The 15,992-nt window shown below is 41.3% G+C and overlaps 1 protein-coding gene across 3 annotated transcripts in view; it reads right to left on the bottom strand.

Annotated features, from left to right (window-relative positions):
- Positions 1-11,823, bottom strand: part of Tox (thymocyte selection associated high mobility group box) — a 310,327-nt gene extending 298,504 nt beyond the window's left edge. The window contains exons 1-2 of one of the 3 annotated variants that reach the window (XM_076563936.1): positions 11,691-11,805; positions 11,358-11,493 (exon numbers count right to left, since the gene is read on the bottom strand). In XM_076563936.1, the coding sequence (XP_076420051.1) occupies positions 11,358-11,459 (102 nt within the window). In that variant the 5' untranslated portion in view covers positions 11,460-11,493; positions 11,691-11,805. Of the gene's footprint in view, positions 1-11,357 lie in introns of all 3 variants that reach the window. The other 2 variants (XM_076563935.1, XM_042270875.2) reach the window with 2 other exon arrangements.
- Between the last annotated feature and the right edge of the window lie 4,169 nt (positions 11,824-15,992).

The following is a 15,992-nucleotide window of genomic DNA, read 5'->3' as shown; positions in this document are numbered from 1 at the left end:
TCGAACCAAAGACTGTGTGTCCTTCCTGATAGTGCATTCGAGTGCTTTAAAGTACTAAGTCCACAAAGTGGTGCAGGGAAATTGAACACAGGGGGTGCTTGTTGGTCTGCTGCTGTGCCTGTTGTGAACAAATAGCCTTGGATTACAAATTTGAAACAAGTTAATACTATCAGATGTTGAAATATTTGTCTCCTTACTTCTCAGGCTCTGTAAGTCAGAGAACGCTTGCATCCTGACCATTAACAGTCATGACAAATTGCCTTGCTAATGAATGTTACACACTGTAAGTGCCATAACTGATTAAAGTACAATTTCCCACTACCAGAGAGAGACAGAGAATTGGGGGCTCCAGCAGTGGGTGACTCTGATACTCTGCCAACAGGCCTCCAGGGCTCAGTGAGATGTTTAGAAAAACACTCTCCATTCCATATGATCGAATTCTAAAAGCCTATGTGTATACAACAGGTTTTTAAACAGCTTAGGTTTGAGCTGATGAGCCATGAAAAATAGATGTGTCTTAACTATTTGGCCTCCTTGCAAGTATATGTTAGAGAATATTTTTAGTGTGGGTTTTCTTTTCTCTTGCTCTTGCTTTCTTTTTCCCCACCCCCCAAACATTGCGTGTGCTTTGCATTTCACATAAAATCTTTCTTTTGTCAGTTCCTTTGTTGGTGCAAAATTGGCAGCAGTTCAAATTCAAAGTACTCCTATTCATTTACTGACCAATGTCATTGTAGTTCACATCAGCCAGGCAGCTAAGCTCTACAAACATAAAAGACTTGCTCTACCACTGACGAATAATGTGTACATTTTTACAGAGCTTAAACCTTAATGCTTTCCCTGAAACTAACAATACAGTATATCTTATCATTCCCCTTTCACAAGCAGGCAGCTGCTGAAACGCTTGCCACTTCAAAATATCAATTGCTTGCCAGAGTTGTCCTCAACACACCCTGTCAAACTCATGTATACTGTGCAAGGAAAATGGTGCAGGGCTGAAAGCTAGAAATTGTGTCAAATTCTGCTGTAAGGGTATGATGTGCAAAGAACAATGTATGACAACCGTAGAGACTACAAACAATGGCACCGAGCCAGGGACTTCATAGATCACAACTATGCCTGTACATATTTGATTTTCGGCATTATATATTTAAAGCATGACAAATGCACCATTGTACACTGGGTTTCCCCCATGAAAGCTCCTCCCACTAGCAGTCTTCATGATGGGAACACAGTTTTGTTTTGTTTTACTCCTCTGAAAATACTTAAGGTTCTCTCTCTCTCTCTCTCTCTCTCTCTCTCTCTCTCTCTCTGTGTGTGTGTGGGGGGGGGGGCGGGGATCTGTCTATCTGTCTCACTCATACACATACTCACTCCCACTCAAGATTATCAAAATAAATAACAAAAGCCAGAAAACAATAATACAATATGAGAAAATGAGGTCTTATTCACTTAACACTTTGTCTTCTCTCCAAGGTCACAAAAACAATAGTTCCCTTACATGATCAGAAGGCAAGGAGACATATAGACTATCATCATGCCTATGAATTGTTGTCTGCCTAATTTTAATGTAGATAAACGCTGGCTTACTGATTTGCACAGTTTTCAAGCAAAATGAAAATCCCATGTGAATATAATCTTTGTAAGCAGAAAATATGGCTTAGGAAGCTTTTCCTAGTATTGTTTCCCTATGCCAAAAGAACAATTAAGAAAACAATATTTTCCTACTGCCTCAGGTCTATGGAATAACATTAATTAATTTCTCTTTATATTATAAATATCTCTTCCCTTTGCCTGATTTACTGAGTGCTTGAAATTATTCCAGTTACATAAAAGCAGTTTTACTCTTAAATGTCTCCTTAAATAATATGTAAAGTTTGACTCTTCTTACTTTCGTATGCACCTTCTTAATTACAAAGTGGCTCATTGGACACTAGTTCAGTAAATGAATGTGGAAAAAGAAATATGTTTATGGGAGAAGATTAGTATGAATATATATTAATCTCTTCTATGACCCAGCTTAGATTACAAAACCTTTATCACACAAGTAGCTTGGAGTGGAATTAACTGACTAGAGGCTATGGAAAATGAACAGATACACTATGAAGGTCTTAATAAATATTTTGGAAAGAGTCTAGGTGGCTTAGGTGCTTAGGGGTGCTGACCTTTGCTGTGTTGATTAGCAGGACAATGATGCATTATTAACACGCAGCAGCTGTACCTGAACTGCTACCACGAATATAATAGCCTTTTATAGCCATCAGGGGAGTGAGTAGGAGGCCTTTATTAACCACCAGACATGATTAGCACATTATGTGAACTTTAACAGGCAAATTATCTCTTATTGAAATATAATGTTGGATATAACTAATTGTAAACATGATTTTCAAAATGTCTCAGTGATATATTCCAGTGTCTTAGTATCACTTGGCTCATTATTGGTTGGTAATGGATGAGAAAAATATGTTTCATTGTGGTATTAGAGGCACTCCCCAAAAGGGAGAGTGATATACACAAGTCTGACTTTAAAATTCTCTAGAATTACAGGATCAGTGATATTAGCATGCATGAAAACTTTGTTTTCTCCAATTAAGTAAGACTGTTCACAAACTGGAAAAGCCACGCTGGGATTTCCCTCTGCCTTCTTTTTATTACTTTAAGCAGTTCTTAAAAGATTAGTTTTGCAGTAAATTTTTTAGAGTTACCTTGAAAAATAACAGCATAATTTATTTCAAAAGCTTAATTTTGGGAGAGGAAAGATTATGCCATTAGCCTTAGTAACTGAACATAGCTCTGAGAGTCCATTATGAGCAGTCTTTTTATGCCCGAGCAGAAAGTCATTAACATAAAATAAATCATTAGCTTTGATATTAAGCTTTTACTATCTGCAGGTTTCTATGATTAATGTTCATGACTGCATCTGCCAAACGATAAAATATACTTTTGTTGAAAGGTTATCTTGCCTCTTTATTATTAACATTTCTCTTTATACAATTGTTACTGGCATTTTAGGCTAAGAAGTACTGACTTGAAAGAGAACTGGTGTTTACTATGCTGACAAGATACCAATGCCTGCAAAACTTCCCTGCCTATTCTCTATGTTAACCATTTCATTGAGCTAAAGACTTACGGAAATCAGGCAGCACACAGTCTTCTAACATAACTGTAGTTTCTGTAGACCTAGCTGACCCATTTGCTAATTCATTATTCATATAATATTGTAAATATCTGACTTGTCTAACAAAGGAAAGGGCAAAGAGGTGGCCTTGATTCCCTGAAGTCAGGAACTTTCCTTGTCAGTTGCTCTAACCCTTTATTCTATCTATTATCTATTGATAATCAACTTTTGATTATCAATAGTTCATATTTATTGAGACATGGACACTGCAGATCAGGCACCTGTCCCCACCTTTCTCAGCAGGTGAAAAGCCTCTGACTATGGAGAAGAAAAAACAAAAGTTTCCCAGAGAGGCTTACCAATATTCGAGGAAAGGGATCACCAACTGCACCCATGCAAATGCCATCATTCTTATTCTCTCTTTTGCCCTCCAAAGATATTATCTCTTTCACTACCATCCAAAAGATTCACTAGTCTGAAACTTTAGAACAGTTCCATCAGGGTAGGAGAAACAGAAATGAGACGAATCTCTTTTTACCAAAGGATCACAAAACAATTCATTTCTATTGGCTTCTAATTCTCATAAGGCTCAGTGGATTCCAATTGAAGTTATTTTCTTTCCTGGACACATGGAAGAATGAGACACAAGGTTTAATATCAGAACTTTGAGCCAGTCTCAGAACAAAGTTAGGTTTCTCCAGACAATGACTAGCAGAGCAGGAGGGAGTCACGCCCTCTCAGGATTGGGTTCGTTTTGCCTAGAGATAAATGAAACAGGCTTATGAGGTCTCATCCCAAACTACCAACAAAAAGAAATCTTTTCTTGAGAAAGGCCTGGAGTTTTCCTCAGAAAGACCTACTTCTCTAGTCTACTAGGTTATAGCATATGTCCAATTAAAGCCCTGGTATTCAAATATGGCTGAATATTAGCCCCTGAAATATGGCTAAGTTTCTTAAAAGGGAGTAATCACTGGGGATTCCTAGTAGCTGTGATGATTTCCTTAATTGCTGTTCTTGTATACATTGATTGATGGAGTCTGCCAGTGAGGATAAAGTCTCCCATGCATTTATGGCCAGAAATAGACTAAGGACCATGAGAAACACAGAAACACACTCACAAACTCAAACACATTTATTACACAAATACTGTGCACTCACAGTTTCTCTGGAGAGGCACTTATAGTGGCATCCATGACCTTAATCGAAGGACATTTGATACAGTAGATTATTTTATCACTATTATGGGTCAGACACATGAAACTTGGAAATACACATGGTTTCTTGAAACATATAATGTTTTCTTAGCCACTGGCAAAGGTTCTTCACGGCCAAACATGCCTTTGTTTCATTAGGAATCCTTTCAATATAGATTTTGTAAAAGGCCACAATTTAAGGATGAGAAGCAATAGACATTGGGCTAAAGCAGGAAAAACAAAAGAAATGGACAGGAGAAAATACCTCATGGTACCAGTGTGTTGTGACTTTTGGGACTTAAATACACATCAGTGATGATTTTTTCCTGAGTAAAATGAAAACCTTAGACTGATTTCAAAAATTATATTCAGACATTTTCATCAAGTGAGGCAAATTCTTAAGAGATCAAGCTGAGGAGGGCTGGGGAAATCCTGCTCCCTCCATTGTGAAAGAACAGAAGTTTCTTCCTGGGAGGACCTTGCTCCTGCCTATTCTGCTAGCTTGATTGTCCAAGCACACAGTGATATAATGTCCCTGTTCCCAACAGGAAGATACTAGGGAAACAGATGCTGAAACCAGGAGAAGTTCACCCAGGTTAATGCAGATTGCACATCACCAAGCATGATGGAAGTACTGCTATAATTAACAGGCTGTTGGCACTTCCATTATAAACCACATTTCTAAGCAGTCTATAACTCAACTGTTTTTAATGAGAAATTGCTCTTCAGAATAAAACTTGGCATAGACAAATTAAAACAAAAATTCTCAAATTCATTAGAGCAGATATAAGCTGCATCATTTTGGCATGCCAGGTTCTACTAAAGTAAATCACTACTAACCAAAGAAGATCAGGGACTACTGATGCAGAAAACACCTCAAAGAGAAGGCAAATCAACAACAGCAACAAAAAAGGTATCCTTAAAATTGATAAGAATTAAACATTCAGTTTAAATAAAGAAAATAAACAAGTATTGTGTCTAGACACTTCAAATGAAAGCTTCTTCCAGGCCAGAACTATGGTTGTGATGATTGGGGGCATCCCAGTATCTATGGCTATGGTGGATTGCAGTCTTCCTTTCCTTACAAGTATCAACTCTAGGATTGGGCTGCATTAATTTTGTTCTAAGCAACGGTGTTTAATCAACTTATGATTATCAATAGTTCATATTTATTGAGACATGAAACACAATTCCTAATTATGACTTCCTGGAAAAACTTAAAATAGTTAAAATTCAGAGTGGTCACATGATCTAAATGTGATGTAATTAGTTCAATAAACTGCACAACTAACTCTTTCCATTTTAGTTTTTTATTAGTATAGGAATATGAACAAATAATAAGTATTTTCTCTCTGGAAGAATAATGTGCTTAACCTACTGTATGTGCCAAATGAGGGCCATGATCCCAGCTTTGTTTTGTTTTGTGTTTTTGTTTTTCAAGACATGGTTTCTCTGTATAGCTCTGGCTGTCCTGGAACTTGGTCTGTGGACCAGGGTGGCCTTAAACTCTGGAATCCCCTGCATCTGCCTCTCAAGTGCAAGAATTAAAGGCATGTACCACCACCGCCTGGTCACAGTTTCATTTTTATACTGTTCTGGAGTCCAACAGAAGGTTTCTTGCTGAAGATGAACTTCATGGAGCATGTCTCTAAACTCTAAGCTTATTGGGTAGTAGGAAGAAGACAATGGCCTAGAAAAAACAGTCACAGTTATTTTTCCCCTACAGCACCACATCTGGGCTTCTCAGCCTATTACAGTATGACCGCAGTGTTGGGGTGGATAGGGTATCTTAAAAATTAAGTAAATGCCTCAATTCTAATTAGCCATAAAATACAACAGGAGTCCTTCATGAAGAATGGATAGCTTACCATAATTATGGTAATGACAATGTTAACAGGAAGGGGAACAAGGCAGCCACAGCCATCAAGTCAAAGGCCCACAAAAGAGAAGTGCTGAGAGTACAGAGCACACCTCGCAGGAGCTTAGCTGAAAAATGGGCAGGGCAGCATGCAGGCCAGGCTTGTTCAAAGAGTGAAGGCAATGGAGAGGGCACCCAAACACACCTTCTCCTCCAGCGTCCTAGGCTATCCCACCTGAAGGGAGCCTATCACATGTACAGAATAGTGTGAAAAGGCTACAAATAGCTCATGCACCAAACCAGCATCAATTTCCCTACTTCCTCTGGCTTCAATTTTATTTTTATTGCAGTTTTGTTCTTAACCTCTTTGCAAGCACATCACAAAACATAATTTCAATCCTACATTACATATTCAAAGTAGATACTAAGTACTACTTTAGATTTTTATACTTAAGCAAACTATCAAGTCTCCTTAGTATTATCATCTAGTAACTGTCAAGATATACAATAAATTTCAGAATATTAAGCCACACATGTTATGTTAAAAATATCACCTCTGTAGACCTTATAAGTGTAATTTTAGCACATTTGAAAACTGGAATTGGTGGCACTAAAATATCTCACAAAGTCAAGATAGCTACATTTAAAGGTTTTTGTATGATATCAGATTTAATGCTCTAAACTATATGATTTCTTAGTGTATGCTCTTTCTTGTCTAAATAAATAAATTCATTATCCATCTTGTAGAAAGTTCCAGCCTGTACAACTCCCAAGGAAGCTTTGATTATACAAATGATGTACAGATCATCAATACAGATAGAGAGACAGAGAGATAAAGATAGATATCGATAGGAATTCTAGTAATTATGGACAAGACTAATGAATTCTGATGCTCTAAACTGCCTACAACTGTCCCTTCTTTCCCTTCCATCCTCTTCCCTCCTGTTTCCCCTCCTTCCAGCTTCCTCTCTTCTTACAGTTATTCATCAAAACAGGAATAATGGCTCCATCTCAGAGTGCTCACAAGTCCTGTATTTTAGGCATGATGTGGTCTGCCACATTAGAGCACAATGCACAATACAATAGAAGAAGGAAAATAAATCAAAAAAATTTCATAGAGACTATGATTAATATTATTTTACTCAAAAGTTATCACAGGTGTAACATCTGTCCACAAACGATCCTTCTTGAATTTACATGGAAAGAGTATTCACTTTCCATTTTCATTGCAGTCAAAAGCACAGAATTCCAAATGACAACCAATCTTTACTTTGTATGTAACTAGTATTAAGCCCGAGTTTATGTGTGGTCTCCCAGTTTTTAAATCCACCAATGGAAGACTCAGGACATGATCCCATAAAAGCAGCTTCTGGGAACAGTAAACCCTATGATTCCCCTCCGACTGCTGGCCGAGGTCAGTATCCCTATCATTAGCCAAGCCATAACATAATTGTATTACTGATCCTTATGTGTGGGCAGATACTGAGCAATAACTGAATGCACCACATCATTGCAAAAATGAAAACAGTGCCATGTCTTTGTACCATTTTAGCATAAAATCAGTGAAAACAGTCTTTAGAAATGACACTGCACTAAGAGACTGAAAGCTGTTATCACTCTGTAGGTATACGCTCAAACTGATGATTTGACATCTTCAACTAGAACAAAAAAAAATAGAACTATATTTTGCTACAGAACTCTAATCCAGAGCTCATTTAATCTAATTTCTTTTGGTAACATTCAGTTCAATTAAAGGATACACTGTTACTTAAAATAGTCTAATTAGATGAAACTCTGCTCTGGTACCCATCTTTCAATGTCTACAATAGAACTACGCTTTCAGTTGCAAGAAGTGAAGGCTGTTTCCTCCAGCTTGCATGCTTCTGGCCAGTCTCTGAGCTCCATTGCTCTTTCAAAAGCTGACCTACATAGAACATGCACCATGCCACCAGTTCTGGCATAAGGGAAGGGATACCTCACTCACTTGCTATAACCGACATCCTTTGCCTTGTTCCCCCAATGGGCTACGTGAAAGTGAAGGCCAGTTTGCACTGTGATATGTTCATCATGCACCGGGTTCTTACAAAGGAGCACTGGGTTAAACTGCTTCCAAATGTGCCCCCTACAGGGTTTATTAACTGAAAAATCTAAATAGTGTTTTGGCAATGTACAGAGCAGTGGGGATGGGAAGTGTCAGTGAAGTAAAACAACCACATTTCAATGCAGAAAAGCTCAGAAAAAGGATATTCATTTTCTCAATTAGGGTCTCTTCTGACACTGAGAAAAAATGCCACCGGAAAACTATATTTACAGTTGTAAGATACCAAAGCACAGAAAGTTATGGTTCCACTGAGACTTAGCACAGCAACTTTAAACAGTACAGTGTTGACAGGTTTAAAATAAAGATAATTAGTAATTTATGATCTTATCAACCTGTTAAAAACAAATAATCTAAGAAAGTGACTGTTATTTCTAATAAACAGCAATTCATTAAACCTCAGAAGGAGAATTTTGTAATCTTGTCTCTATGGAAAGTCTGATTCAGCTTGGGTTTTGCTACATATAGATACAGGTTTCTTTTTTTCACCTTTCCAAACTTCTCCCCTTCTTCTACATCTCCACACATTACTGAAGAATGTGCACTAATTGACTCAATCCCAAGCAATTCAAACAGTGGATCTAGGCAGGAATTTTATACCAATGCAAATCACGATGAGAGCAGGAAACAAGTGCCCAAGCTTTGTGGGACCTTGCAACCTTCTCAGTACATTTAATACAGTCAAGGATCAGTGACAAATATATTTGATAGACTGTGACCCAGGGATGGGCAGGAGAAGAGTCCCTGGAGAAACATTTCCATGAGGTCTTTTTCCACAAGAAGAAACAAGTCTTATGACTTTGCATTTTTAAAAATCCATTATTCTCTGTGTAAGTTAAATAGGAGACTTGCAACTAGTCTATAGAAAGGATGGCTAATTTGCATTTAAAAAGAACAGTTTGCTTCTTACACACAGGATGACTTAAAAGGAACTTCAATGAGCTAGTAAAGAAATGGTGAAGACTTTCAAAATTAATTTATTCAATTCACAGCACAACCCTCTAAAATTATTTAAGGCACTTAATTGGAAAATGATTTAATATATTGAAGTAATTCCTGATTTTCCAAAGCATTTAACTTTTAAATTAAATTTGACCCTACTTTCACAAGAATGACTAGTGAAATGTGTATTCAAGTCATTACCTTCCTTTTTGGAGGCTAAGTCACTGATAAATGTAATAAGACTTGTACAGTTTTATTGTCAAAAATGGTACTGATTTTCTTTTTATTCTGGTAGCAACTACAGAACAGGTCTTTAATCTCCAAGACAGACCTGCTACTTTAAATAAAAAAGTAATAGTATTCTTGTTATAAAGCGAAATAAAAAGTAACAAGCTTTTTATTTTTAAAAGGGTTTTAAAGTCAGAACAGATTTTAGACTGCAACAACAGCGTTGCCAGCAGAGTAAAACTTCATCGCACAAACTCCTGTGTTTACCGAAGTTCCCAGTACCTTTCAACTTGTATCTAGCTCAAGAGCTTCCTATGCGTATGAGTGTTTCTACTTTACCCCCTTCCCTAACTTCTAATCTCCTTTGCACACACCTCTTTTACTGAGTATTAAAGTGGACAAGGCACCCAGTTGCTTCTCCACGGGGGTAATGTCTGCACAACTCACAGTTCTCTCTCTCTCTCTCTCTCTCTCTCTCTCTCTCTCTCTCTCTCTCTCTCTCTCTCTCTCTGTATGTATGTATGCGTGTGTGTGTTTGTGTGTGTGTGTGTGTGTGTGTGTGTGTGCGCGCGCGCGCGCGCGTGCGCGGGTGTGTATGTGCAATAACTAAGACTGAGAGCTGAGAACTATTAGCCTGTTTCATGTTAGGGAACCCAGGGGCCAGAGGTATAGCCCACTATACACCTCTACAACACATGTAAAAGTGATGACTCCCCGGGAAACAAATGCTGGGAATCCCAACGACGTTTCCCGGGAATTCATCTACAGGTCGATGAGAAGTGCCTGAAGGGAATGGGAGAATTTGGGGGGAGGGGGGGTATCATCCAGACATAACTGGGAGTCCAAAAGGCCTGCCACGTTTTTCAGAGAACTCTCCCCACCAACCTCTGTTGGCAGGACTACTTAGACATCTCCAACAAGACCCAGGCGAGGACAGCTGTGGCCTGTGGCTGCTCCTGGGAGATGATCCCTCCGTGTTCCTCTCGGGTTTTGCATGCATGAACCCAGGAGAGTAATACTTCCCTAGAAACCCCTGACTGTCCTGTTCTTTGGCCAAGCCGATCTCTGGAGCAGCTTCGGCCAGTGTTCTCTTTCAGAGTCACCAGCATGAAACGCCTTTCTCCTGTCCCGGTGACCCTTGTACTGGTAGTCAACCGACTCGAGTGTAGCCCAGCTTCAGCCTGGGGACCAGTATCGGAGCTTTACACTTGAACGCGAAGCGCTACCTTGGCTTCCAGTAAACTTGCTATTTCCGCGCACCCCAAACGGGAGCTGTTCCCTCAAATCATAATCCGACTAGCCCTCTGAGCCCTGGGCCACAAGGGCCAGCGTCGGAACTCCGGCTCTGCTGCCGGAACAGAAAACAAAAGAGTTATAGAATAATTTTCACCGGAACGCCGGAGCCTCGGGGGTCCGGTACCCCGACTCCTGGCTGCTCCTCTGGCAAGTGACCCGGAGCAAGGAAGCGATGCCACGAGCCCCCCGCTGCCCAAGAAAGGGAGGGAGAAGAAGGAACTAGAAAATAAACTGAATTCTCCTACTCTGCCTCAGTTCCCGGACCCCAGACACACCCCCAAAGTATTCTGTGTGTTTTCTCTCTCGATCGCTCTCTCTTTTTTAATGTCTCCCGAAAAACCTAAGCAGGGATCCTTAGTGGCGAACAGCAGGAAGGAAAGAATCCAAGCAAATCGTGTCACTTTCCGCACAATCGCGTTGTTTGGCAAACCCCGGGAGCTGCTCCACAATATTTACTACCGGAGCGCACGCAGCGCTGCCGCGGGCTGCGACCGAGCGCGCCCGGGACGGGCCTCCGCGAGCCGGCCCTGTCCGCCCTGCCGGCCCCAGCGCGGCCCGGCCACCGCCGCCCCCCTCCCGGGATCGCGCCGCCAGAATCGGTGCAGACAAAAGCAGAGCGTTCACCTTGTTGCAATAGTAGGGGTCCAGGCAGGGAGAAGGTCCCAGACAGGGAGCGGCGGGAGCAGCAGCGGGCTGGGCTGGAGGTGGATAAAATCTTACGTCCATTTCACTCTCACATCAAGCAACTCCTTTTCTTTTCCTTTTTGAAAAAAAAAAAAAAAAAGTGCTCAGCAAAAAACAAGCTTAGACGGAACAGAGAGAGGCGTCTGGGCTCAGGAGTAAAAGAAACACCTTCCTTCCCTCACATCCGTTTGTGGTTTGTTTAAGAAGAGAGAAAAAAAAAAAAGAAAAAGAAAAAAGAGAGGAAAAAAAATAGAGGGTGGAAAAGCGCTCAACTCTCCTCCCGAAGCCGCGGCGCGCACCCGTCCACGCCGAGCGCGCAGCCTGCCTGGTCCGCTGGGCCCCAGCGCTCTCGGCCCCGCCGCTGCCGGGCAGGTAACTTCACGCGCTCATTGTCCCCCCCGCCCGCCGCCCCATCCCCGCCTCCCGCGCCCCTCGCTGCCCGGCACTCGCGCTCGGGCTCGAGGTACTGGGCGTTTTATTGGAGACTCTGCCTTGCACTGCTTTTAGTTTTTCTCCACGTTAGAGGCCTGGGATGGGGAAGTGGGGGGAATCCAGGAGAAGATAAGGACCGAGGAGACTAGCGCCCCGGGACGGGCGGGGGTGCCGACAGCGGCGGGACGTGGCCCAAAGGCTGCTGTTTGGGCCAGGGACCGGGCCAGGGAGGAGCGCAGGGTGCGGAGGAGGGGAGCGCTGCCCAAGCAGACGTGGCGGGACCCCGGGCAGCGTCCGCGGGTCCCCAGTCACCACCTCCGGGTGGGTGCTGTGGAGGTGGATAAAATCACACAAAGGGGCTGCAGAGTCGGAGCACGGGCTGACTGGGGCACCGCGGGGAGCGCGCAGCAAGGGGGCGCTGTGGCGCACCCCGCCCAGCACCCCTCAGCCCCTCCCCTCGCCCCACCCTTTCTCTGAGCCCCCTACCACTTACTCCTGCCCGGAGAGGCTGTATTGCCATCCTCTGCTCCCCGCGGGAGGTGGAGGGTTGTGTACTGAGTGGTGCTGCTCCGGGTTCTGCCGGGAGCGCGACCTCTGCGAGATGTGAGTGGGCAGCTGTCCAAGGGACCCTAGTTGATCTCAGGGCAAGAAGCAATGCTCCTGGGGTTGGTGCTCAGAGGGCTCTGCGTCCTGCCTCCATACCCTGCAGGAGGGTTTTCAGAGGCAGAGCCTGCTTTGGGTACTCACTAAAAGACCCCAGGGGTGCTTGGAAGGGTAAATAAGGAAACAGTTATCAGCACACCATGAACTACAGGGAACACATCTGGGTTTTTTGGTTGTCTTTTGGAGTTCTTTCATGGTAGGACTCCCAATAGTACTCTTGGAGCCCTCACCCCCACCCCCACCCCACCCTCCACGACCTGCAGCCCTCTTCCCATTTTTCTCTCAGTCAGCGGGATAAGGATATCATCAATATTTTACATTACTTCGCCAAACCCAAAACTTGCAGTTGTGTGTCCCCTGGCATCTGGGAGAGTTTTGGGGCCCTTGGTCACTGTCCAGCGGGCACCCTCTACTCCCGGAAAAAGTCTTCAGAAGGAAGTCAAAGTGGGAATGGGCAATGTTTACCTTTCAAGAGTAAGTTCCTCACTGCCACACACCTTTGGTGCCTAAGACCCTGCAAGGAAGCCCAAAGCTCGTCTCCACAAGTTTCTGGAGCCAAAGAATATATGGCAACCGTCTTGCTGTCCCCATACCCTTTTAGAACATGGTGGGTAGCTAGTCACTCTCTAGCTCTCTACCACTTTCTCCAGATCTCTCCCCCCACCCCCCATAATTACAAGCACCAGTCAAATGCAAAGACCAGGAAACTATCAATGCCATGTAAGGATGATGATTTAGCATCCGTGGGTCTCTCCTCTTGGCAAAGGCCTTGGGGAACCTATCTTCAGACATTGCTCTCCACCCCGTTGCAGCCTCTTTTCTCTTAAGCTTCTATCTTATTTTTACAGATAGCAAGAACACAGTTTCTTACCTCCAGACTAGTGTAGTGGAAGTTGAGATGAGAAAAAGAAGACAGGAAGGCTTTCACTCTGAGTTTAAACCCTTTGAGTCACAAAATAAGAGCCAGAAAGTGTCATCTTTCCTGGAATAGAGGTCTTTATAATAAAATTTATGGCGAAGTTTTGTGGTTCATAACATTGACTTTAAAATTCATTTGTAGATGTTAAAATGTGTGTGTGTCCTCCCAGGATAATAAAAGTTTTTAGGTTTAAATGAAACATATCTAAGTTTATCTAAGCTTAACTTTCTGTCATCAACAGATATTATCAACAAATGATATGTAAAGTTTTAGCTTTACAAACTTTCTTAGGATTCATTATTAATTTCTGTTTGGCCCTGTGAACTCCAGAAAAACGGACAGGCTTGCAGCTGGAATGGTGTTACTGTGGGGGTCCTAATATTTTGGACATACTGGATGTGCTATACCCACTTCTTTCCACTACCCACATGCTAGGGACCTGTGTGTCACCCCTGCAAACAATTAACAGTCGGAAGTGTGTGGAGTCACAGTGGATTACTTGAGCTTTGCATGGGAAGGAATTTGAGCTATTGGGATGATTTAAACACCCGAGCATGGTCATCTCAATATAATAATTAAGAATACCCACAACTTTATAACATTCTCCCCAAGGTCTACAATATACTGAATGGTAATATTCTATTCCACTGAAGGGAAATTTGAATAGCTACACCTTGGAGTGAATATTACTTTAAAAATGAAATAGTTCTCTTCATAGTATGTTAAGATTCTCATTTATTTCTCCAGTCCATTTATGTATATAGTTCTAAGCAAAGACAGAGAGACATACAAAGCTTTATATGGCTTTGGAAAACAAAACACCACTTAAAATTGGGCATAGCAGGGACTTACTTAGACATCCATCAAGGGGTAAACGGATAATGGAAATATGGCTCTTGTACACATTTGAAATCTGTGCAGCTGTAAAGTAAAAATGAAATCAATAAATTTTCAGGAAAATATATGGAACTAGAAAGCATTGTAGTGAGTTAACTCAACAAGACAAAAACCACTTATTTTCTGTCATGTAGACCCTAGCTTATAGTAGTCATATATAGGTATAAAAGCCAGAGTGAGCATGTATACAGCCTATGAAACTAGAAAGGAAAGTAGGAGATGGGACTAAGAGGTGCTGAGGAAGTTGGAAGGGGGATAGAACACAGGAGACAGGAAAACTGAAAAGACAGTAAGTGGGTACAGCGGAAGGGTACAAGGAAGGAAGGTCAGAGAGATGGGAAGAATGGATAAAAACACATTTTATTTGAAAATGCCACAATGAAATTTAATACTGTATTATATGCTAGTTAAAAATAAGTCAGAAAAAAAAGAGGTGAAGGCAAAGGGATCAAAAACTTCAAGGTCACTTTCAGCTACACAGAAAGTTGGAGGCTAGCCTGGGATACAAAAGTCCTTGCCTCAAATAAAATAAGTAAACAAAGAAAATTATGATGTAAAATAGAGCACACTGCTGAAAATGGTTCCTGCTCTAGAGGAGTTACAGTTTAGAATCATCTTTTCCAGATGTGTTGGGTCTGTGAAGTCATCCCAACTGCTTCAAAAGTGCTCATGCTTGGCCACCAGCCCCATGAATTCTGGGTCCATTCATTTAGAGATGGGCCTGGTCTAGAGAATGGTTAAAAGTTCTCGCCTGGCTTCAATCTTCGGGAAAGATGGAAGCCACTGATGCTAAGATGAGCACACAGGAAATGGTAAGAGCAGGTCACTAGTAAGAAATGTTACTAGATATGCAAGGTTGTCCTTTGTGTTGGTCCTCAGATACCATGGAGGATTACCACTATAGGATACCTTCATGTGCCCTGCCCATCCGGAGGTGGAGCTTCAGCATTCCCTCAGTCTCTCTAAGTGAGCATTATGAACTATAATGTGTTCCTCCAGGTTACAAGTCTTCACTGGGATTAGGAACTTTACATAGTCTAAGAGGAAATGTTTGTCCATGAGCAAGGCCTCTTCTTGCTAATTTTAGTGTCATAAGACCAATACTTGGACTTGTAAAACACCTACTATATCTTAGAGCAGATATAGTATTTTTACTAAATATTTTTACATTTAGTTTCATGGTCTCATTTAATTTGATAATCATATAAATTACATTGGAAAGCCTAGCCAAAACATAGCCAGCATTTGATTTTGCTGTTTCAATGTCTCCCGAGTTAATATTAATTATTATTATTTTAATAAACTGTTATTTATTAATTATTATTATTTTAATAAACTGTTATTTATTAATTATTATTATTATTTTATAAACTGTTTTGTCTTCAAATTTGCAGACATTTGCACTGACTACATTTTGCGTTTACTGATCCTTTCTATTATGTACACAAGCCCTGAATCTTACAGGAATTTCTCCAAATCACATACAAGCAAGGTAGACTTTGGGGAAAATATCTTCTAGACAGCAAATCCTATCTGTGATTTATGAAAATTTTATAAAAATCATTCCATAGAAAATTGTACTTCCTGCTCAGCATTTTTTTCTTGGAGTTTGCAGTTTCTCTTCAAGGATAGAAGTCCTCTGCAGATAGACTATCAAAATAAAC

This window comes from Peromyscus maniculatus, chromosome 2 (assembly GCF_049852395.1).
Source record: "Peromyscus maniculatus bairdii isolate BWxNUB_F1_BW_parent chromosome 2, HU_Pman_BW_mat_3.1, whole genome shotgun sequence".
NCBI classification, from domain to species: Eukaryota; Metazoa; Chordata; class Mammalia; order Rodentia; family Cricetidae; genus Peromyscus; species Peromyscus maniculatus.
The sequence above is the reverse complement of the archived record's forward strand: the minus strand, read 5'-3'. Positions and strand labels throughout refer to the sequence as shown.